Source organism: Penaeus monodon, chromosome 17 (assembly GCF_015228065.2).
Source record: "Penaeus monodon isolate SGIC_2016 chromosome 17, NSTDA_Pmon_1, whole genome shotgun sequence".
Taxonomy (NCBI): Eukaryota; Metazoa; Arthropoda; class Malacostraca; order Decapoda; family Penaeidae; genus Penaeus; species Penaeus monodon.
The window spans coordinates 36167218-36191252 of record NC_051402.1 but is presented as its reverse complement, the minus strand read 5'-3'; the positions used below and the strand labels follow the sequence as shown (position 1 = coordinate 36191252).

The 24035-nt window shown below is 35.6% G+C and overlaps 2 protein-coding genes across 2 annotated transcripts in view; both read left to right on the top strand.

The window, feature by feature from the left end:
- LOC119583361 overlaps window positions 1-24035 on the top strand; it is a 74037-nt gene that overhangs the window by 19874 nt on the left and 30128 nt on the right. The gene's annotated exons all lie outside the window — the stretch shown is intronic.
- Window positions 11234-15254, top strand: LOC119583711 (dynein heavy chain 5, axonemal-like). Its single transcript, XM_037932357.1, has 7 exons — window positions 11234-11442; window positions 12263-12455; window positions 12719-12874; window positions 13162-13292; window positions 13791-13955; window positions 14199-14306; window positions 14939-15254. The coding sequence occupies exons 1-7, from the start codon at window positions 11335-11337 to the stop codon at window positions 15164-15166; spliced, it is 1089 nt and encodes a 362-aa protein (XP_037788285.1). The 5' UTR covers window positions 11234-11334; the 3' UTR covers window positions 15167-15254.

Sequence of the window (24035 nt, the reverse complement as noted above, 5' to 3'; positions counted from 1 at the left end):
TTGCATAATTTTTGTTGACCTTTGTAATCAAGCAAATGGAGTCCCTTTACCATTGTCAACTGAGATTATCCCCTAATTAACTGATCTAGTTGAGTTTTTTTTTTTTTTTTTTTTTTTTTTTTTTTTTTGACATTTTTTTTTTATGTTCTTCACAAAAGGCTTTGTATTTGTCATTTCGAATATCAAACAGTCTATTTTGGTGATATTTGTTTTCTGTTACTGACACATACGATTACTTTCTTTTATTATTAATCTTAATAAATCACCCCAAAAAAAAAAAAAATAATTCCAAAACGAGAAAAATTCGGTTAAAAAACGAAAAAAATAGTGATGAGTCATAACCAGGCATCCCCGGTAAAACCGAAGGGAAAATAGATAACGGAAATCCCTAAGTTTCCCTCGTAAAAAGAAGGTGGTTAATAAGAAAAAAAAATCAACACAACGCAGAAGAGGAGAAAGCAAGTCGGTGATGAGTGAAATAAATGAATGAAATCACTTTGGGCCGTTTTTTCCCTTTGGGTTGGAGTTTTCTTAACCTTCAGGTGAACTTACTTTTATTCTTGCTTTTGCCATGCATGGTTATGATTGTAATTGTCTGTAACCAGTGCTATGTTTTTGAACTTATTTTTCCTTTTTTCTTCTTCTTTTTTTTCTTCTTCCTCTTCTTCTTCTTCTTCTTCTTTCTCCTCCTCCTCCTTCTCCTCCTCCTCCTCTCCCTATCCTCCATCATCTCTCCTACTCTCCCCCTCCTCCTCCTCCTCCTCCTCCTCCTCCCCTCCTCCTCCTCCTCCTCCTCCTTCTCCGTCTTCCTTTTTTCCCTTTAATTCAGATGTTCCCGGTTTAGCTTGGTAGGACTGCAGCTTCGGGGTGGTAATTCCTATTGCACATTTTTTTCAGGTTGATATCATTCTCCATCGTTTTTCGTCTTTCATTATTCATCATTCTTTATTCTTTCTTCGCCGTTATTCGCCCTTCGTTTTCGTTTGTTATTCGGTATTCGTCATTCACCATTCTTTCATTCGTTGCCATTCGTTTCTTCGTCGTTATTCGTTATTTTCGTTATTCGTTCTTCATTTTTTACCCTTTCTTCGCCGTTATCCGTCCTCCGCCGTTGCGTGCCTGCCATAACACGCGGAATGTCAAAAATGACTCGCGTTAAAGAAGGCTGATGCTTGGTGATAAGAGCGCATTCCAGAGACGATTGATCTTCCTAAATTTTTTTGTCGGTTGTCGTAAAACTAAAAGCTGGATTAAAAGAAAACCCACGGAGCGAATCGATTTCTCCTTGATGCAGGTCGTGACAGCAATGCGAATTTTCACATTTTACGGCGACTGAATATGATGGCGGAAGTGTGTAAAAATTTTAGAAATTCGAATTTTGCGCTGATATCCCTCACGTCGGTCTTTTTTGTTTTTATATAATTTCAACTCAGGAAAAAGCACTTTACTTGTTCGTGTGTGTAAGAAGAGAGAGCTAGGAAATAAAGAAAATATGCCCAAAAAAAGGGAAAAAGAAAAGAAAAATGATGCGCCACAACATATCTCATATTTCCCCCCTAGGGTCGTATCCTAACCCCGTTTATTCGACGGCACTTTCGTCCGTGGCCACTTTTCCCCTAACTTTTTCAGCCTCGACAATTAACCCGTAATTTTCTGTCGGTCAGATTTATTTGTTACGTTTACTTCGCTGCTGGTAAGTGCGTGTGGCATTTCTTCTTTTTCGTCTTCTTCGTCCTTGTTTCCTTCTTCTCTTCGTTTTTTTTTTTTTTTTCTTTTCCTTCTTCTTCTTCCCTTTTTTTCTTTTTTCCCCTTCTTTTTTTTCCCCCCCCTTCGTGCCTTCCTTTCCCCCTTTTGGAAAAGGGGGTTTTTTTTTTTTTGGGCCCCCCCCGGGGGGGCCCCCCTTTTTTTTGGGGGAAAAAAAAATTTTAAAAAAAAGGGGAAAACGTTTTCCCCAAAAGGTTCTTTTTTTTTTTTTTGGGTGGAAAAAAAACCCGGGGGAAAAATTTTTTTTTTCGTTCCCTTTTTCCCTTTTTTTAAAAAAAAAAAAATTTTTTTTTTTTTTGGGGGGGGGTTTTTTTTTTAAAAAAAAAAAAAAAAAAACCCCCCTTTTTTAAAAAAAATTTGGGGGAAAAAAAAACCCCCAAAAAAAAGGGGGGGCCCCCCCCCCCCAAAAAAAATTTTCCCCCCTTTTTTCCCCCCCCTTTTTTTGGGGGTTTTTTTAAGGTTTCCCCCGGGGGAAATTTCCCCTTTTTTTTTTTTTTCCCTTTTTTTTTCCCCCTTTTTTTTTTTTTTTTTTTTTTTTTTTTTTTCCCTTTTTTTTTTTTTTTTTCCCTTTTTTCCCCTTTTTTTTTTTTTTTTCCCCTTTTTTTTTCTTTTTTTTTTTTCCCTTTTTTTTTTTTCCCCCCCCCCCTTTTTTTTTTGGTTTTTTTGTTTTTTTTTTTTTTTTTTTTTTAAAAAAAAATTTTTTTTTTTTTTGGGGCCTTAACCGGTTTTTCAAAAAAAAATTTTTTGGGGTTTTTTTTTTAAATTTTAAAAAAAAATTTTCCCCCTTTTTTTTTTGTGTTGGGGTTTTTTTGGGTTTTTTGTTTTTCTTTTTTTTTTTTTTTTTTGGGGGGAAAAAAAATTTTTCCCCCCAAAATTTTTTTTTTTTGGGGGGGGAAAAAAAACCCCCCCCCCAAAAAAAAAGGGGGTTTTTTGGGGGCCGGGCCAATTTTTTTTTTTAAAAAAAAAAAAAAAAAAGGGGGAAAATTTTCCTTTTTTTTTGGGGGGCCCCCCCCTTTTTTAAAATTTTTGGGTTTAATTTTTTCCCCTTTTTTTTTTTTTTGCCCCCTTTTGGGGGGGGGTTTTTTTTAAAAAATTTTTTTGGGGTTTTTTTTTTTTTTTTCCCCTTTTTTTTTTTTTTCCTTTTTTTTTGGGGGAAAAAGGGTTAAGGGGGGGGAAAAAAAAATTTTTTTCCTAAAAATTTTTTGGGGCCCGTTAAAATTGGGGAAAAAAAGGGAAAAAAAGGGGGGAAAAAAAAAAAAAATTTTTTCCCCAAAAAAACCCCCTTTAAAAAAAAACCCCTTTAAAAAAAAAAAAACCCCCCCCCCCAAAAAAAAATTTTTTTGGGGTTTTTTTCCCTTTACTTTTAAAAAACCGGGGGGGGGTTTTAAAAAATTTAAAAAAATTTTTTTTTTTTAAATTTTGGGGTTCTGTGGTTTTGGGGGGGGGGCCCTAAAAGGAAATTAAAAAGGGGGGGCCCCTTTTTTTTTAAATTTTTTTTAAAAAAATTTTTTTTGGGGGCCCCCCCCTTTTCCCCCCAAATTTTTTTCCCCCTTTTTTTTTTGGGGCAAAAAATTTGGGGGGGAAAACCCAAAAAAAAAATTTTTTTTTTCCCCCCCGGGGTTTTAAAAAAAAAAAAAAAAAAAGGGGGCAACCCAAAAAAAAAAAAAAAGGGGGAAAAAACCCCCGGGGAAAAACCCCCCCCGGGGGAAAATTTTAAAAAGGGTTTAAAAAAATTTAATTTTTTAAAATTTTTTTTCCTTGGGGAAAAAAATTTTTTTTAAAAAAGGAATAAAAAAAATTATTTTTTTTTTTTAAAAAAAAGGGGGTTTTTTTTCCCCGGGGGAAAAAAAAACCCTTTTTTGGGAAAACCCCCCCCTTTTTTTGGGCCCCCCCGGGGGGGGGGTTTTTTTTAAAAAAAAAGGGGGGCCCCGGGGGGGGGGGAAAACCCCGGTTTTTGAAAGGGGGAAAAAAAAAAGGGGGGGGGCCCAAAAAAAAAAAGAAAAAAAAAGGGGGTTTAAAGGGGAAGGGGGGGGAAAAAAAGGAAAAAAAAAAAAAAAAAAAGGGGGAAAAAAAAAGGAAGAAAAAACCCCAAAAAAAAAAAAGGGAAATTTTTTTTTTTTTTTTTAAAAAAAAAAAAAAAAAAAAAAAAAAAAAAAATTTTTTTTTTAAAAAATTTAAAAAATAAAAAAAAAATAAAAAAAATTTTAAATATTTTTTAAATATTTTTAATTTATTTTTTTTTAAAAAATAAATTTTAAATATATTTTAAAAAATTTTTTTTTTAAAAAAAAAAATTTTTTTTATAAAATATATAATTTCCCAAAAAAATTGTTTTTTTTTTAATTTTAATATAAAAAAAAAAAAATTTTTTTTTTTTTTATAATAAAAAATTTTTTTTTTATTTTTTTTTTTAAAAAAAAAAAAATTTTATTTTTTTTTTTTTTTTAAAAAAAAAAAAAAAAAAAATTTTTTAAAACCCCCCCCAAAACACACAAAAAACAAAAAAAAAAAAAAAAAAAAAAAACCCCACACAAAAAAAAAAGGGGAAAAAAAAAAAAAAAAAAATAAAAAAAATTAAAAAAAAAAAAAAAATTTTTTGGGGGGAAAAAAAAAAAAAAAAAAAAGGGGGAAAAAAAAAAAAAAAAAAAAAAAAAAAAAAAGGGCCCCCCACAAAAAAAACACCCCAAAAACCCAAAAAAACACACACCCCCCAAAAAAAAAAAAAAAAAAAAAAAATTTTTTTTTTTAAAAAAAAAAAAAAAAAAAAAAATATATAAAAAATTTTTTTTTTTTTAAAAAAATATAAAATAAAAAATAAAAAAAAAAAATTTTTAAAAAAAAAATAAATTTATTTTATTTTTAATATATTTTTAAAAATATAAAAATTTATATATTTTTTTTTTATATTTTAATATAATTTATATTTATTTTAAAAAAATTTTTTTAAAATTTTATTTTTTTTTTTTTATTTATATTATTTTTTTTTTAAAAAAGTTTTTTTTTTTAAATTTTTTTAAAATAAAAAAATTTTTTGAATTTAAAATTTAATTTTTTAAAATTTTCCAAAAAAATTTTTTTTAAAATTAATTTTTTAAATAATTTTAAAATTTTTTTTTTTTTTAAAAAAATTTTATTTTTTCCCCCTTTTTTTTTTTTTTTTAAAAAAATTTTTTTGGGTTCCCCAAATTTTTTTTTTTAAAAAAAAAATTAATTTTTTTTTTAAAAAAAAAAAAAAAAAAATTATTATAAAAAATTTTAAAACCCCAAAAAAACCCCCCCCCCCCACAAAACCCCCCACAAAAACCCCCCCCCCCAAAAAAACACACAAAAAAATAATATATATATATATAAAAAAATATAATTTTTTTTTTTAAAAAAAATTTTTAAAAAAATTTTTTCTCTTTTTTTTCCCCCCTCTCTCTCTCTCTTTTTAAAATTATAAAAAAAATATATATATTTTTTATTTTTTTTTTATAATATTAATATAAAAAAAATTTTTTTAATTATTTTTTTTTAAACACACCCCCCCCAAAAAAAAAATTTTATTTTTTTTTTTTTTAAAAAAAATATATATATATAAAATTTTTTTTTTTAAAAAAAAAAAAAATTTTTTTTTTAAATATATATATATATATATTATTTTAAAAATTTAAAAAAAAAAAAAATTTTTTTTTTTTTTAATTTTTGGGGGGGGCCCCCCAATTTTTAAAGGGGGTCAAGACTGTCACGACGGAAAAATTTTTTTTTCCCCCCCCCCCCTTTTCCCGGGGGCCCCCTTGATTGCTACCAAACCCCTGGGGGGCCCAAACCCCCCCAAGTCAAGTGCGGGCCCCAAACCCCAGGATAAAAAAGAGAAAAAAAAAAAAAACCCCCCCCCCAAAAAAAAACCCCCCCCCCCAAAAACCCAAAAAAAAAAAAAAAAAATTTTTGGGGGCCCCGGGGGGCCAAAAACCCCCCGGGAAAAAAAAATTTTTTTTTTTTTAAAAAAAAAAAAAATTATAAAAAATATATATAAAAAAAAAAAAATTTTAAATAAATAAAAAAAATATAATATAAATATAATAAAAAAAAATTTTTTAAAAAAAAAAAAAAAATTTAAAAATTTATTTTTTTAAAATATATAAAAAAATTTTTTATATATAAAAAAAAAAATATATATATAAAAAAATTTTTTTTTTTTTTAAAAAAAAAAAAATAAAAAGGGGGGGAAAAAAAAAAAAAAATAAATTTTTAAAATTAAAAAAAAATTTTTTTTTTTTTTTAAAAATTAATATTTTATAAAAAAAAAAAAAAAAAAAAAAATTTTTTTTTTTTTAAAATTTTTGGGGGGGAAAATTTTTAATATTTTGGGTATTTTAATTATAAAAAATTTTATTTTTTTTTTTTTGGGAAAAAATTTAAAAATTTAAAATTATATATATAAATAAAAAATTTTTTTAAAAAAAAAAATTTTTATATTAAAATATAATTTTTAAAAAAAAAAAAATTTTTTTAAAAATTTTAATATTTTAAAAATTTTTAAAAAAATTTTAAAAAAAATTTTTAATATAAAAATATATATATAAAAATTTATATATATATTTTAATAAATTTTTTTATTTTTGGGGTTTTTTTTTTTTGGGGTGGGGTGTGTGGGGGTTGTGTGTGTTTGTGTGTGGGGGGGGGTTGGGTGTGGGGGGGTTTTTTTCCCCCAAAAAAATTTTTTTTTTTTGGGTTTTAAAAAAAAAAATTTTTTTAAAATATATTTTTTTTAAAAAAATTTTTTTTTAAAAATTTTAATATATATATAAATATATATATTTTTTTTTTTAAAAAAAAAATATTTATTTTTTTTTTTATTATATTTTTAAAATAAAAAAAAAAAAAAAAAAAAAAAAATTTTTTTTTTTTTATAAAAAAATTTTTTATAATTTAAAATTTTAATTATATTTTTTTTTTTTTTTTTTATAAAAAAAAAAAAATATTTTTTTTTTTATAAAATATTATAAAAAAAAAAATTTTTTTTTTTATATTTATTTAAAAAAAAAAATTTTTTTTTTTTTTTTTGTGTTTTTTAAAAAAAAATTTTTTTTTATAAAAATTTATATTTTTTAAAAAAATATTTTTTAAATATTTTTTTTTTTATAAAATTAAAAAAAATTTAAATATATATATATTTTTTTTTTTTTTTTTTGGGGGGGGTGTGTGTTTTTTTTTAAAAAAAAAAAATTTTTTTTAAATATATAAAAAAATTTTTTTTTTTAAAAAAATTTTAATAATTAAAAAAAAAAAAATTTTTAAAATTAAAAAAAAAAATTTTTATATATATATATATTATATATATATATATTTTAAATAAAAATTTTAAATATAAAATTTTAAATATATTAAAAATATATTAAAAAAATTTTATTTTTTTTTTTTTTTTTTTTTAAAAAAAAAAATTAAAAATAATAGATAGATAGATAGATAGATAGATAGTTTAATAATTTGTTAAAAAAACACACCACACACACTACCCCACACACAAAACCACACCCACACACACCCACAAAAAAAAAAAAAAACACCCCCCCCACACAAAAACACCCCAAAAAAACCCCCACAAAAAAAAACACCCCAACACACACACTTTTTTTTTTTTTTTTTTTAAAAAATATTAAATTTATATATATTATAAAATTTTTTTTTTTTAAAAAATAAAATTAAAAAAACCCAAAAAATTTCCTCTCTGGTGCGGACTTTTTTCCAACCCCAAACCTTGTTTTAAAAAAGGGGACCCCCTTTTCTAGAATTTTTTTTCCCGTGTTCATTATTAAAATTTTTTTTTTTTGTCACAAAACCAAGCCTAATTCACGAATATAAAAATGGGAAAGTTTTTTTTTTTTTTTTTCTTTTTCTTTTTTTTTTTGGGACAGAGCTTTTGTTCACCGCTATTTTGGGTGTATTTTAGGTTTTATTGTGCATTTCAATATTTCAGCCGGGGAGTTTTCAAGGATGAAAATAATGCGTCTTGGGGGAAAGGGTTTTTTTGTTCTTAGATTGAATTTTTTTTGTAAGAATTTGATTTAAAAAATAATAATTAATCTATAAAAAAAATGAACAATTATCTAAAAAAAGGGAAAAGGATTTTTATAGAAATAAATACCCTTATTTTTTTTTCCCTACTAACGCTGTCTCCCAATTTTTTTTATCTCTTCTGTCTCCCTGTTTAAACTTCCATTTTTCATTTCCGGCCTTCGTTATGATTTCCCCTTTCCCCCGCTGTTTTCCCCCACAAATAACTTCCCTTCTTCTTTTTACTTTTTATTTCCTTTCCCTTTTTCCTCACTTCCCCTTCCTCTCTTTTCTTTTTTTTTCTTTTCTCCCCAAATATTTTTTTTTGTCCTTTTTTTTTTCATTCCTTCTTTTCTTTCCTTTTTTCTTTCTCTACCTTTTTTAAATTCCAATTTCCCCTTTTTTTTCCCATCAAACCCTCCCCCCTTTTCTCTCTCTATTCCTTCTTTCTCCCCCTCTCCCCCCTTTTTCGTTTTTCCCTTTTTATTTTGCTTTTTCTTTTTTTCCTTTCCCCCTGTTTTCCCTTTTTGTTTTTTCTCTCTTTTAAATTTTTCAAAAATTCCCCCCCTTTTTCCCTTTCCTTTTTTGTTCATTTTTTCTCTGTTTTCCCCCCGCCAAAACCCCCCGTTTTTTCACCCATCTTTCCTTTTTTCCCCTTTTCCCAAACTTTTAATTTTTTCCCCCTCGCCCCTCTCGCGTTTTTTCCTTTCTTTTTTTTCCCTTTCCCCTTTTTCTCCCTTTTCCCTTCTTTTTTGCCTCCCTCCTTATCTTTCCCCTCCTTGCTTCCCCCTCGTACCCCCCTTTTTTCCTTTTCCCCCTTTTCCCCATTTTTCCCCTTTCTTTTTCACTTTTTTCCTTTTTACCCCTCCAACTCTCTTTCTTCTTCTTCCTTTCCTTTCCCCTCTCCTTCTCCACTTCCTTCTCGCCCCCTTTTTTTCCCTTTTTCCCCCCTTTTCCCCCTTTATTCCTCGTTTCCTACCCTCCATCTCTTTTCTTTTCTATGGGCCAAACCTTTCCCCCCTTCACCTTTTTTCCCCCCCTCTTCTTCTTTTTTATTCTCTACCGTCCCCCTTTCTTCCCCTTTTTCCCCATCCTTCCTTCCAAATTTTGTTACCTTTACCCTTTCCTTTTCGCCCCTTCTTTTCCCTTTTTCCCCTCCATCCTCCCCCTTCCCCTTTCTCCTCCACCCCCCCTTTTCCCTCTTCCCCTTTCTTTCCCCCCCCTACTTCCCCTCCTCCCTCCTACTTTTTCCTCTTTTTCCCCCCTTTTTTTCCCCCTCCCCCTTCCCACTTCCCCCCCCTCCTTCCTTCCCCTCTGCCCTCCCTCCTTCCCTTTCCCCCCTCCCTCCCTCCCTCTCTTTTTCCTTCCCCTCCCCCCTTTCCCCTACCCCCCTCCAACCCCACCTTTCCCTTTTTCCTCTTTTCCCCCCCTCCCTCTCTCCCCCTTTCCCCCTTTCCCCCCCCCTCCCTATTCCACCCCCAAAGAACGGCGGGAGGGGCAGGGGCGGCGTTCCCGGGGAGGCGACCCCGACCCCGTTTAAAGAGTAAAAATCCCTTTCCCAAATGCTGTCGGCCCTGCCTGGGGCCCCGCCCAAACACCAGTTTTTTGGGGTCCCCTCTTCGAGGAGGGAAATTTTTGGGGATGAGAGGCGTCTTCAGGGCTGTCTCTGTCTTGTTGTTGTTTTTGTTTTTTGTTTTGTTGTTTTGTTGTTGTTTTTGTTGTTGTTTTGTTGTTTTTTTTCATATTTTTTGGGTGTGGAGTTGTATTTTTTTTTTTAAAGTTTTTTTTTTTTTTTTGGGTTTTTTTGTTTTCTTGGTTTTAAACGTTTTATTGGGGTTTTTTCTTCTTGAAAAAATTCAAGAAATAAATTTTCGTGTCGAGGAAAAGACCTTTCCGATAATTTGGGATTCGTTTTCCCTTTTTAATTTTTTTCTTTTTTGCTTTTCCCATCGGCTTAAATTTCTGGGCGTGTAAATGAAGTAGAGGAACAGAGAATCGGCTTTGTGTCAGTTCTTCACTCATTTTTTGTTTTGAGATCCCCTCTAATGACATCAAAATACCCATATCTCCACAAAAAATGTGTATATTTACCACACACACACACACTCACACACACACACACACACACACACACACACACACACACACACACACACACACACACACACACACACACACACACACACACACACACACACACAGGTACACACAGAGGGATAATTTCAGCTCTTAGAAAGGAATATATTTAATAAAGATGAAACTAAAAGAAAAAGATGTTTAATAATTAATAACACGAGAAAACAATAATTCAATGAATAACTAGTATTCATATATGACTCTGTTTGTTCCCGGTATAAATGTATAAAATGCATATATATTTAATATCAATATCTCCCAAAATGGTTCTCCTCGTTCCTTCTCAGCTTGAAGAAGTCAGCAAGTTCCTGATGCCGGGTCAGTACAACAACATGATCTGGTTTTATCAAGAGAGCGAAGAAACTCCGGACGTCAGCTTGGTTGAGGATGATGTCAATGAAGACAAAGTAAGTGAATGGGAAAGATAGAAGGAGAAAGAGTAAGATGTTTGTGATTTATTTCTTGACGTGAGTAAATGGGGATTACGGTCTTTGAAAAAAAAAATCTGCGGTGGAAACAGATTTGTATCGTTATTTTTTCGTAATTGTTCTTTCGATAACTTCGGAAACCACTAGAAATTTTACAATGCTGAGTATTATAAAACAGATAATTGCATTGAGGAACCTTATTAGATTTAATGAAATGAAAAATCACTTCGGTTTTTACGACGCCTGATGAGGAGACTGAAGAGCTCGAAACGTCACTTTTTAATTCGCTTTTGCTGTAGCAATGTTCCATTTTGACTAATTTCTCTCTCCTTTCACCTTTCCTCCCTTCCTCCTTCCCTCGCAGCCCCCGCCCTCGCCCCTGCTGCCCCAGCCGACGACTGAAGCCTCCCGTCGCAGCAGCACGGTGAGCGGACCGCCAGACCGCCAGGACTCGCGGAGAAACTCGACGGCTACGGACCAGACTGACGAAGGAGGTGAGGTCGTGTGGGGTCGTGTGGGGTCTTGTGGGGGTCGGGTCTTCCTGAAGGAGAGATACTTCAAGAAATTAGGGATTGTTAGGAGAGAGAAAACTGTTTGCCTGCCCCGCTCCATTTCGTCCTCGTTAAGGATCAAAGATAGGTCGCTAAAACATACAACACAATAAACAAGATAAATAAATAAGTAAAGTAACAAGCAAAGCAATCAAACTCATCGAAATCTACAACCCGAACATTTACTCCACCAAAACAAAAACAAAACGCCCAATTCAACCAAAAACAACCATAAAACGCACACCTAAAACGCCAAAGCAAAGACAAACGACCACCCAACTCAACCACAAAAGCAATCCCCCCCAAACACACACCTTCCTCTCTCCCTCCGGCCGTTCCTCCCTCCCGCACGGCGTCGTCCTAAGCCTCCCTTCATCTCCCCGCCGACAGAGGCAGCCGAATCAGAGCCGTCTCGTCACATGCGGCTTTTCCTCGCCAAGCCGGGAACCACTCCGCTGACCGGCATGTGCGTGTGTATGGTGAGGACGAACCCACAGCGGTCTGTCACGGAGGAAAACGTACACAGGGTTGGTGTGATGTTGTTCTTGTTCTTGTTTTCTTATTAATAATTTTCTTCCTTTGTTTTGCGTCGCGTTTTTTTTCTGATTGTTTTCCCGTTTTTTTTTCGTGTTATTTTTCCTTGTTTTAGTTTTTTTTCGTTATTTTTGCCTCTACTTGTTTCCGAAGATCATCATATCTTTTTGGTTTTCCTTTTCTTCTGTAAGTTAATCACACATTTTCTTATTCTCATATTTCTTTTATTTCTCTTTTTTTCTCCAAAATTTATAGAAGTTCATAAATTTTGCAAGCCTACTCTCATTCCGCATTTTCTTCAAAACTTTTCTCTGTAATATTGTTTAGAAACTAGATTAGCTCTGATCTAATTCTGTATTTTTCTTCAGCTATTCTTCTAAATTTCTAAAAAGACATCATATGATCTTCCGCATTTCTTTCTTTATTCTTTCTTCACAACTCTGAAAATGCCAAGCACGTTCGTAATCTTATTGCACAGTTTTTCTCCTATTTCTTTCTCATCAAAGTATGTATAAAGAAATGCATTCTTATTCCTTGGTTTTCCTTCAATATCTTCTCCTACAAGGACAATTTTTTCAAGGTCAAGGTCATTATTTTCTAATAGTTCCATCTCCAAGGACAATAATTTTACATTTCTCCAGTGACAATATTTCCCAATATTTTCTCCTAGGACATTATTTTCCAACATTTTCTGCAATATTTTTAGTTTATTGTTCCTCCAAGGGCAATACATTTTTTTCCCTCTCTCTCTGAAGACAATATTTTGCGATATTCTTTTTTCTCCAAAGACATTTTCTTCACCAAACCCTTCAGGAGGTGAACTTCCTGCTGATCAAGAACGGCGACGACCCGGCCATCCTGCTTCGTTCGGTCCAGAAGCTCCTGAGTAAGATCTTCGTGCCGGCGGTCAGGGTCAATCCGTCTGACCTCGACACCTCGGCCAGCGGGGTCAGCGCCAGGGACCACCTCCTGGCTGGGCTCAGGTCATTCGCTTCTTGTCTTCATGGTAAGAAAGGTCGTGGGATTTGACCATCGGTTGGGGCATTCGCGAATGGTTGGTGTTTGGAGGCTTTGCCCCCCACTATCTCTCTCCCCAAGGGTGAAGTCAGTGTACGTGTGTTCTTTACATGTATATCTGTGTCCTCTGCGCGTGAAGTTAACCCTTTCGAAAAAATAAAACACTTCTCACAAGGCAGCATATAATCATGGCTCCAAGAATTTATCATAATCACAGTATAAATATAATCGATGCATTCTGTTACCCCTCAGTGTCGAAATCCATCATGGCGGAGCGAGTGATCTTGGCGCCGCCCGAAGAGAGGTTGGACGAAGTGAGGTCCCTCTCGGACGCCCAGATGGTCCTCACTCAGCCAGACCAAGTGCAGGCCATCGAGAGGACGGTGCTCATGTGGCTCAAGCAGATAGGTGATGGTCCTTTTTTCTGATTGGGGTCTTGGGTTTGTGGGTGTGCGTGTGTGTGGGCGTGTGTGTGTGTGTGTGTGTGTGTGTGTGTGTGTGTGTGTGTGTGTGTGTGTGTGTGTGTGTGTGTGTGTGTGTGTGTGTGTGTGTGTGTGTGTGTGTTGTGCATGGTATGTATACGTATTTATCTATACCTAATATCTTATAGGCATCATTTGAGATCACCGCCTCATTCCCTCACCCAGACGCCGGATATCCACCTATAAATCCCTTCCTTGCCTCTCTCCCTCAAGAATCGGTCCTGATCGAGATGGAGCAGCTGCGGCAGGAGACAGACGACGCAGGCCCTCAGGACGAGCTGGAGTACTGGAAGCGAAGGATGGCCAAGTTCAAGTACCTGTCAGAGGAAATGGAAACGCCACAGGTATGGTTCATTTTTATGTTGGGATTAGGAGGGTAATTCCATTATCGTAATGGTTAATCTTTTCTTTGCTTCTGATTCTCTCTTTCTCATAATCATTATCATTCTCACTCTCATCCTTATCCTCATCCTTATCTTCATCTTCATTTCATCTTCTCTATCTTCATCTTCATCTTCATCTTCATCTTCATCTTCATCTCATCTTATCTCATCTTCATCTATCTTCTCTTCTCATTCTTATTTCATTCTTTCCTTCTCTTTCATTCTTTTTTTATCTCTCATCTTCTCTCTCTTCTCTCTCTCTCTCTCTCTCTCTCTCTCTCTCTCTCTCTCTCTCTCTCTTCTCTCTCTCTCTCTCATCTAGCTTCTCCTTTTGTATCTATACACACTCATTCAAAGATACCGACTAACAGACTTACCACATCCCGTAAGAACCATCTAACACACCTCCTTCAAAAATATAAAACATACCAAGAACCGTACATTTCCTCCTACCAACAGGTACGGGGGTCCGTCCTAGTGCTCCAGCTCGCGAGATCAAAAGTCCTCAAGGCCTGGAAGGAGACAGATGCCAGAGTGACCCAAAATTTAGCCGAAGCCAAAGACAACGTCAAGTTTGTGTATGCTATTGAGGAATATTGCCATCCGCTGTATCTTCATGACCCGGTGAGTTGTGGGGGTTGTGAGTTATACTGATTGTTGTTTGGTATTATTTGGTTGTATGGTATTATCTGGTTTAAATAAATCAATGAACGTGCATTTTTCTATTACATAATCCACCTCTATCTCGACCTGATGTCATGCCTTACAAACTTAAGCAAACAAATCAGACTGAATTGCCATTCTCTGAAATTAACTACTATTTGATATCATCATTATTTATATAAAAAAAACTTTCTTCCTCTGTAGCCTGGCATGACGCCTTACATAATGATGCTCTTCAACACAGTCCGAATGATACACTCGATTTCAAGATACTACAACACGTCCGAAAAACTGTCAGCTCTTTTGATTAAGGTGAGCGTTAATTAAGAGTTTTTTTTTTTACCAATGTGGAGGTTAATTAAATGAAGAGGTAATTAAGGTGAGTGTTTGATTTGAGTGAGTGTTGATTAAGGTGAACATTGATTAATGTGAGCGTTAATCAAAGTGAGCGTTGATTAAGGAGTGTTGATTAAGGTGAACGTTAGTTTTTATTGAGGTTACAATTTATTCAGATTAGGGTTTATTAAAGTAAGTGTTAATTAAGGTGGATTTCTATAGAGATAAGCGTTGATTAAGGTGAACGCTAACTAAGGTGAACGGCAATTAAGGTTAGCGGCAATTTAGGAAATTTCACATGTGTAATATTAATTGAAGTGAGCGTTCCTAAAGGCGAGTGTTTGTTAAATTGAAAGGTTATTCAGGTGAATCCTGATTAAAAATGAGTGTTCGTTGAGATGAGCGTAAACGAATATGGACGTTAATCAAGGCCAGCGTTTATTAAGGTGAATATTAATGAATCAAGGTGACTGTTAGATGAAAGGGAATATCAAATGGCATTCTAAATCCCAGTGTTTACAGAGTTTATACCATAACTGTCCATAACTAAAACAGCCGCAATAACAACAACAAATAAACCACTTCCGTAAATATTCCTACAACAACAGATCACGAACCAGATGATAAGGTCATGTCAGGTCTACGTGTCATGTCAAGGCCTCGAGACGATTTGGTCCCAGCCGCGCAAGGACGTTCGGGAGAAGATCCAACACTGTTTGAAACTTAGCGCCACTTATCGGAATGCTTATCAGAAGACTAAGGTAAGGGAAGGTTTTTGTGGTGGGGTTAAGGGAAAGCTACCTTTCGATTTGTCGTTTTTGGCGAGTCAGATATAATGTTTATGAAAAGTATATGTAGAGAAATGTCTCTATAGTGATTAATAGTTTTTTTTTTTCTTTCTTTCTTTTGGGGGGGTACTGCTGAAAAAATATGATAGTCTTTATCTAAATTATATATATATATATATATATATATATATATATATATATAAATAGACACAAAAACGTGTGTTTATTATATATAATATATGTGTATATATATATATAATTTAGATAAGACTATCATATTTTTTCAGCAGTACCCCCCAAAAGAAAGAAGAAAAAAAAACTATTAATCACTATAGAGACATTTCTTACATATACTTTTCATAAACATTATATCTGACTCGCCAAAAACGACAAATCGAAAGGTAGCTTTCCCTTAACCCCACCAAAAACCTTCCCTTACCTTAGTCTTCTGATAAGCATTCGATAAGTGGCGCTAAGTTTCAACAGTGTTGGATCTTTCTCCCGAACGTCCTTGCGCGGCTGGGACCAATCGTCTCGAGGCCTTGACATGACACGTAGACCTGACTGACCTTATCATCCTGGTTCGTGATCTTTTGTTGTAGGAATATTTACGGAAAGTGGTTTATTTGTTGTTTGTTATTGCGCTGTTTTTTTAGTTATGGACAGTTTATTGTATAAACTCTGTAAACCCTGGGATTTAAGAATGCCATTTGATAATTCCCCTTTCATCGAACAGTCCCTTGATTCATTAATATTCACCTTAATAACCGCTGGCTTGATTACCACGTCCATATTCCGTTTTACGCTACATCTCAACGCACACTCATTTTTAATCAGATTCCCGCTGAATTAACTTTCAATTTAACAAACACTCGCCTTTAGGACCGCCTCAGTTCAATTAATATTACACATGTGAAATTTTCCTAATTGGCGCTAACCTTAATTGCCGTTTCACACTTAGTTTAGCGTTCACCTTAATCCACGCTTATCTCTATAGAATATCCACCTAATTAACACTTACTTTAATAACCCTAATCGAATAATTGTAACCTCAATAAAAACTAACGTTTCACCTTAATCAACACTCCTTAATCAACGCTCACTTTGATTACCGCTCACATTAATCAATGTTCACCTTATCAACACTCACTCAAATCAAAGCACTCACCTTAATTACCTCTTCATTTAATTAACCTCCACATTGGTAAAAACAAAACTCTTATTAACGCTCACCTTAATCAAAAGAGCTGACAGTTTTTCGGACGTGTTTGTAGTATCTTGAAATCGAGTGTATCATTCGGACTGTGTTGAAAGCCCATCTATGTAAGGCTCCATGCCAGGCACAGAGAAGAAATTTTTTTTTTTTATATAAAATAATATGATATCATAGTAGTTAATTTTCAGAGATTGCAATTCATTCTGATTTGTTTGCTTAAGTTTGTAAAGGCATGACATCAGGTCGAGTAGAGGTGGATTAGGTAATAGAAAAATGCACGTTCATTGAGTTATTTAAACCAGATATACCATTACAAAACCAAATAATACCAAACAACAATCGTAGAACTCACAACCCCCACACCTCACCGGGTCATGAAGATACAGCGGATGGCAATATGCCTCAATAGTCATAACACAAACTTGACGTTGTCTTTGGCTTCGCCTAAATTTTTGGGTCACCTGGCATCTGTCTCCTTCCAGGCCTTGAGGACTTTTGATCTCGCGAGCTGGAGCCTAGACGGACCCCCGTACCTGTTGGTAGGAGGAAATGGTAACGGTTTCTTGGTATGTTTTATATTTTTGAAAGGAGGTTGTGTTAGATGGTTTCTTACGGGATGTGGTATTCCCTGTTAGTCGGTACCGTTGAATGAGTGTGTATAGTATAAAAAGGAGAAGCTCGAATGAGAGAGAGAGAGAGAGAGATAGAGCGAGAGAGAAGAGAGAGAGAGAGAGAAAAAATAAGAGAGATAGAGAGAGAGAGATAGAGAGAGAGAGAGGAGAGAAAGAGAGAGAGAGAGGAGAGAGAGAGAGATGAGAGATAGAGGAGAGAGAGAGAGGAGAGAGAGAAGAGAGAGAGAGAGAGAGAGAGAATAAAAATAAGAATGAGAATTGAGAATGGAATGGAATGGGAAAAGGAAGAAGAGAATGATAATGGAGATGAGTGAAGATGAAGATGAAATGAAGATGAGATGAAGATGAAGATGAAATATGAAATGCAGATGAAATGAAGATGAAGATGAGATAAGGGAATTGAGGATAAGGAGAGAGTGAGAATGATAAGATTTAGGAGAAGAGGAGAAGAAGAAGCAAGCAAAGATAACCATTCCGATATGGGAATTACCCTCCTAATCCCAACATAAATAACCATACCTGTGGCGTTTCCAGTTCCTCTGACGGTCTTGAACTTGGCCATCCTCGCTTTGTCCAGTACTCCACTCGTCCTGAGGGCCTGCGTCGTCTGTCTCCTGCCGCAGCTGCTCACATCTCGATCAGGAACCGATTCTGAGGGAGAGAGGCAAGGAAGGGATTTAATAGTTGAATAATCCGGCGTCTGGGTGAGGGAATGAGGCGGGTGATCTCAAATATGCCTATAAGAATATTAGGTATAGATCAATACGTAAATCATACCATGCACAACACACACCCACACACACACACACACACACAACAACACACCACACACACACACACACACACACAACACCCCCAACACACGCCCCACACCGCACACCCCAAACCCAAGACCCCAAATCAGAAAAAAGGCCATCACCTATCTGTTGAGCCACATGACCCGGCCTCTCGATGGACTTCCTTGGTCTGGCTGAGTGAGGACCATCTGGGCGTCCGAGAGGGAACCTCACTTCGTCCAACCTCTCTTCGGGCGGCGCCAAGGATCACTCGCTCCGCCATGATGGTTTCGACAACTGAGGGGTAACAGAATGCAATCGATTAATTTATACTGTGATTATGATAAAATTTCTTGGGCCATGATTATATGCTCCTTGTGAGAAGTGTATTTATTTTTCGAAAGGGTTAACTTCACGCGCAGAGGACACAGATATACTGTAAAGAACACACTTACACTGACTTCACCCTTGGGAGAGCGATAGTGGGGGAAAGCCTCCAAACACCAACCATTTCGCGAATGCCCAACGAGGTCAAATCCCACGACCTTTCTTACCATGAAGACAAGAAGCGATGACCGGAGCCCAGCCAGGAGGTGGTCCCTGGCGGCTGAACCGCGGCGAGGTGTCCGAGGTCAGACGGATTGACCCTGACCGCCGGCACGAAGATCTTACCCAGAGCTTTGGACCGACGAAAGCAGGATGGCCGGTCGTCCCGCCGTTTCTTGATCAGCAGGAGGTTTCACCTCCTGAAGGGGTTTGGTGAAGAAATTTCCTTTTGAGAAAAAAGAATATCGCAAAATATTGCTTCAGAGAGAGGTAAAAAATGTATTGCCCTTGGAGGAACAATAAACTAAAATATTGTCAGAAAATGTTGGAAAATAATGTCCCTAGGAGAAATATTGGGAATATTGTCCATGAGACCATGTAAATTATTGTCCATTGAGATGAACTTATTAGAAAATAATGAACCGTGACATTGATAAAATTGTCCTTGTGGGAGAGGATAGTGAATGGAAAACCAAGGACATAAGAATGCATTTCTTTATACATACTTTGATGGAAGAAAGAAATAGGAGAAACTGTGCACTAAGATTACGAACGTGCCTTGGCATTTTCAGAGTTGTGAAGAACGAAAAGAAAGACATGCGGAAGACATATGATGTCTTTTAGAAATTAGAAGAATTAGCTGAAGAAAAATACACATTAGATCAGATCGTACTCTAGTTTCTAAACAATATTACAGAGAAAGTTTTTGAAGAAAATGCGGAATGATAGTAGGCTTGCAAAATTTATGAACTTCTATAATTTTTGGAGAAAAAAGATAAATATAATAAATATGATCATAAGAAAATGTGTGCTTACTTACAGAAGAAAAGGAAAAACCAAAAAAGATATGATTGATCTTCGGAAACAGTAGAGGCAAAAATAACGAAAAAAACTAAAAACAGAAAAATAACGAACGAAAAAAAAACGGGGAAAACAATCAGAAAAACAAACGCGACGCAAAACCAGGAAGAAAATTATTTAATAGAAAACAAAACAAGAACAACATCACACCCAACCCTGTGTACAGTTTATACTCCGTGACAGGACCGCTGTGGGTTTCGTCCTCACTAATACACACGCACATGCCGTCAGAGGAGTGGTTCCCGGCTTGGCGAGGAAAAGCCGCATGTGACCGATACGGCCTCTGATTCGGCTGCCTCTTCGGCGTGGGAGATGAGGGAGGCTTAGGAACGACGCCCGTGCGGGCAGGGGGAACGGCCGGAGGGAGAGAGGAAGGTGTGGTTTTTGGGGATTGCTTTTGTGTTGAGTTGGGTGGTCGTTTGTCTTGCTTTGGCGTTGTTAGGTGTGCGGTTTTATGTTGTTTTTGTTTTGATTGGCGTGTTTGTTTTTTGTTTGGTGTAGTAAATTTCGGTTGTAGATTTCCCGATGAGTTGATTGCTTTTGCTTGTTACTTTTACGGTATTTATTTATCCTTGTGTATTGTGTTTTATGTTTTTAGCGACCTATCGTTTGATCCTTAACGAGGACGAAATGGAGCGGGGCAGGCAACATTTTCTCCTCTCCTAACTATCCCTAATTTCCTTGAAGTATCTCTCCTTCAGGCGACCCGACCCCCACAAGACCCCACACGACCCCACACGACCTCACCTCCTTCGTCAGTCCTGGGCCGTAGCCGTCGTTTCTCCGCGAGTCCTGGCGGTCTGGCGGTCCGCTCACCGTGCTTGCTGCGACGGGAGGCTTCAGTCGTCGGCTGGGGCAGCAGGGGGCGAGGGCGGGGCTGCGAGGGAAGGAGGAAGGGAAGGAAAGGTGAAGGAGAGAGAAATTAGTCAAATGAAACATTTGCTACAGCAAAGCGAATTATAAAGTGACGTTTTTCGAAGCTCTTCATTCTCCTCATCAGCGTCGTAAAACGAAGTGATTTTTCATTTCATTAAATCTAATAAGGTTCCTCAATGCAATTATCTGTTTTATAATGACTCAGCATTGTACAATTTCTAGTGGTTTTTTCCGATTTATCGAAAGAACATTACGTGAAAAATAACGATACCGAATCTGTTTCACCGCAGATTTTTTTTTTTCAAAGACCGTATCCCCATTTACTCACGTCAAGAATAAATCACAAACATCTTACTCTTTCTCCTTCTATCTTTCCCATTCACTTACTTGTCTTCTTGACATCCTCCTCACCAATCGACGTCCGGATTTCTTCGCTCCTCTTGATAAACCCAGATCATGTTGTTGTACTGACCCGGCCATCAGGAACTTGCTGACTTCTTCAAGCTGAGAAGGAACGATGAGAACCTTTTGGAGATATTGATATTAAATATATATGCATTTGATACATTTATACCAGGGAACAAACAGAGTCATATATGAATCGCTAGTTATTCATTGAATTATTGTTTTCTCGTGTTATTAATTATTAAACATCTTTTTCTTTTAGTTTCATCTTTATTAAATATATTCCTTTCTAAGAGCTGAAATTATCCCTCTGTGTGTACCTGTGTGTGTGTGTGTGTGTGTGTGTGTGTGTGTGTGTGTGTGTGTGTGTGTGTGTGTGTGTGTGTGTGTGTGTGTGTGGTGTGTGGTGTGTGTGGTGTGTGTGTATTGTGTTGTGTGGTGTGGTAAATCTCCACCTTTTTTTGTGGGAGAATATGGGTATTTTTGATGTCATTGACGAGGGGATCTCAAAACACAAAATGAGTGAGAGACGACCCAAGCCGATTCTCGGTTCCTCTACTTCATTTACACGCCCAGCAATTTAAAGCCGATCGAAAAACTCAAAAAAAAGAAGTTACAAAGGAAAACGAATGCGATTATCGAACTGTCTTTTTCCTCGACACTAATTTTATATCTTGAATCCTTTTCAAACAGAAATAACCATATCAACGATACAACGCAACACATAACCCAAACAAAGATAAACATCAAAACAAAAATACCCACTCCACACCAACAAATATGAAAACAAAACAACACAACCCCCAACAACACAACAACAACCAAACAAAACAGCCCACAACACAACCAGACAGAGACAGCCCTGAAGAGCGCCTCTCCAATCACCAAATCTCTCGAAGACGTGATCCATAACTGTGCTTGGCGAGGGCCAGTGCACGCCGACAGCAACTTGTAAGATGTACTCATAACGAGGGTCCGGTGGTCGCCCTCGCCGGGCACGCCGCTCCTGCCTCCTCCGACGCTTCTATGTGGGAGGGTGGAGAGGGAGGGGGAGAAAGGGGAAGGAGAGAGAGGAGGTGGGAAAAGAGGAGAAGGGAGGTGGGTTGTAGGTTGGGGAGTAGGGGCAAGGGGGAGTGGAAGGAAGAGAGAGGGGGGGGAGGGTGGAAGGGAGGAGGGGGGCAGAGGGGAATGAAGGAGGGAGGGGAAGTAAGGAGGGTAGAGGAAAAAGGGGGGAAAGGAGAGTAGAGAGGGAGGAGGGGAAGTAGGGGAGGGAAAGAAAGGGGAAGACGGACGGTGGAGGAGAAGGGGGAGGGAGGATGGAGGGAAAAGGGAGAAGGGGCGAGAAGGAAGGGTAAAGGTAAACGAAATGGAAAGGAAGGATAGGGGAAAGAGGAGTAGAAGACGGTAGAGAATAAAAAAGAAGAAGAGTGGGGAAATAAAGGTGAAGGAGGGAGGATGGAAGAAAGATAAATAGAGATGGAGGGTAGGAAACAGAGGAATGACAGAGGAAAGGTAGAAGGGTAAAAGGGGGCGGAGAAGGAAGTGGAGAAAAATGAGGAGAGGAAGGAAAGGAAGAAAGAAAAAGAGAAGTGGAGAGGAATAAAGGAAAAGTGAAGAGGAAGGGGAAAAATGGGGAGAGGAGGAAGGAAAAGAGGGTACGAGTGGGAGCAAGGAGTGAAGGATAGGAGGAGGCATGAGAGAAGAAGGGATAGGAGAGGAAAGGGAAGGGAGGAAAAAAGAAAGGAAACGCGGAGAGGCGAGGAGGAAAATAAAGTTACGGCAAAGGGGAAGAAAGGAAGAGATTAGGTGAGGGAGAAGGAAGGGAGGGGAAGAAGGCGACAGAGAAAGAAAATGAGACAAGAAGGAAAGGAAAGGAGGAATTTTGAAGAAGTGAAGAGAGAGACAAAACGAAAGAAGAGGACGAGAGGGAAAGGAAAGAGAAAGGAAGGAGAAGAGAAAACAAGAATACGAGGGAAAAGGGGGGAGAGGAAGAGGATAGAAGAATAGGGAGAGAGAAAGTAGAGGTACGTTTGATGGAATAAAAGGGAAATGGAGAGTCGAGATGGAGAGAGGAAGAAGAAGGAGAAGAAAAAAAGATGAGAAAAAAAAGGACGAAGAGAAGACATAGTTTGTGAGAAAAGAAAAGAAAAGAAAGAGAGGAAGAGGAAGTGAGGACGGAAAGAAAGGAGAATAAGGAAGATTGAAAGAAGGAAGGAAAGTTAGTTGTGGATGAAACAGCGGAGGGAAATGGACTCGATTAACGAAGGAGGACATGAGAATGGAAGAGAAACAGGAGACAGAGAGGAGAGAAAGAATTAGGAGCAGCCGTTAGTATGGAAAAAAATATGTTATTTATATCATATAAAACTCCATTTCGTTTTAGATAATTGTTCATTTGTATTTTATAGGATTATTATTATTTTTTAAATCTACTTCTTACAATAAATTCAATCTAAGAACAGAATAAAACATTACCCAAGACGCATTACTTTCATCCTTGCACTGCAGAGCTGAAATATTGCATGCACAATCAACCAATAATCACCCTATAGCGGTGAACAAAAGCTCTAGTGCAAAAAGAAAAGAAAAAAGAAAAAAAAGAAAAAAAAGCTTTACCAGTTTTTTTGATATTCGTGAATTAGCTTGGTTTGTGACGACAAAAAAAAATATATATAATGAACACGGGAGAAGAATTCTAGAAAGGCGAGGTCCCAATTTTTTTTAAGATCATGCAGTCGATCTTGTGGATTGTTGGAAAAAAGTCCGCACCAGAGAGAATTGTTATGGATATAATTTCATGGAGATATTATATATATATATATAATATAATATATATATATATATTATATATATAATATATATATATATTGTGTGTGTGGTGGTAGTGTGGTGTGGTGTGTGTGTGTTTGTGTGTGTGTGTGTGTGCGTGTGTGTGTGCGTGTTGTGTGGTGTGGTGTGTGTGGGTGTGTGTGTGTGGTGTGTGGGTGTGTGTGTGTGTGTTGTGTGGTGGTGTGTGTGTGTGTGTGGTGTGTTGTGTCTACACACACATATATACATCTATCTAGCTCTCTATCTATCTATATATCTTATCTATCTATATATATATATTACATTAGATATAATATTTATATATATTATAATATATATTATATATATATATATAATATAGATTATTTCCATATCTATATATTACATATATATATATATTAACTATAATATATTTCATATCATATTATATATATATATAATATCTCTAGATATATCTATAGCATAGCTCTCTCTCTAATACCTTTTACCATATATTACATATTATCATCTCTATATATATATATAATATATATATATAATATTATCTATATATTATATCTCTCTATGTTTTTCCACACAGGCACACACACACACCCACACCCACATATATCTATATCACTATATATCTATATATATCTCTATATATCCATCTATATTATTAAATATATATGTATATATATCTATATCTATCTTATATAGTATATATAGATCGTATATAATATATACTATATATATATATATATATAATATACAAACATTTTTTTACACACACACACAACACACACACACATATATTA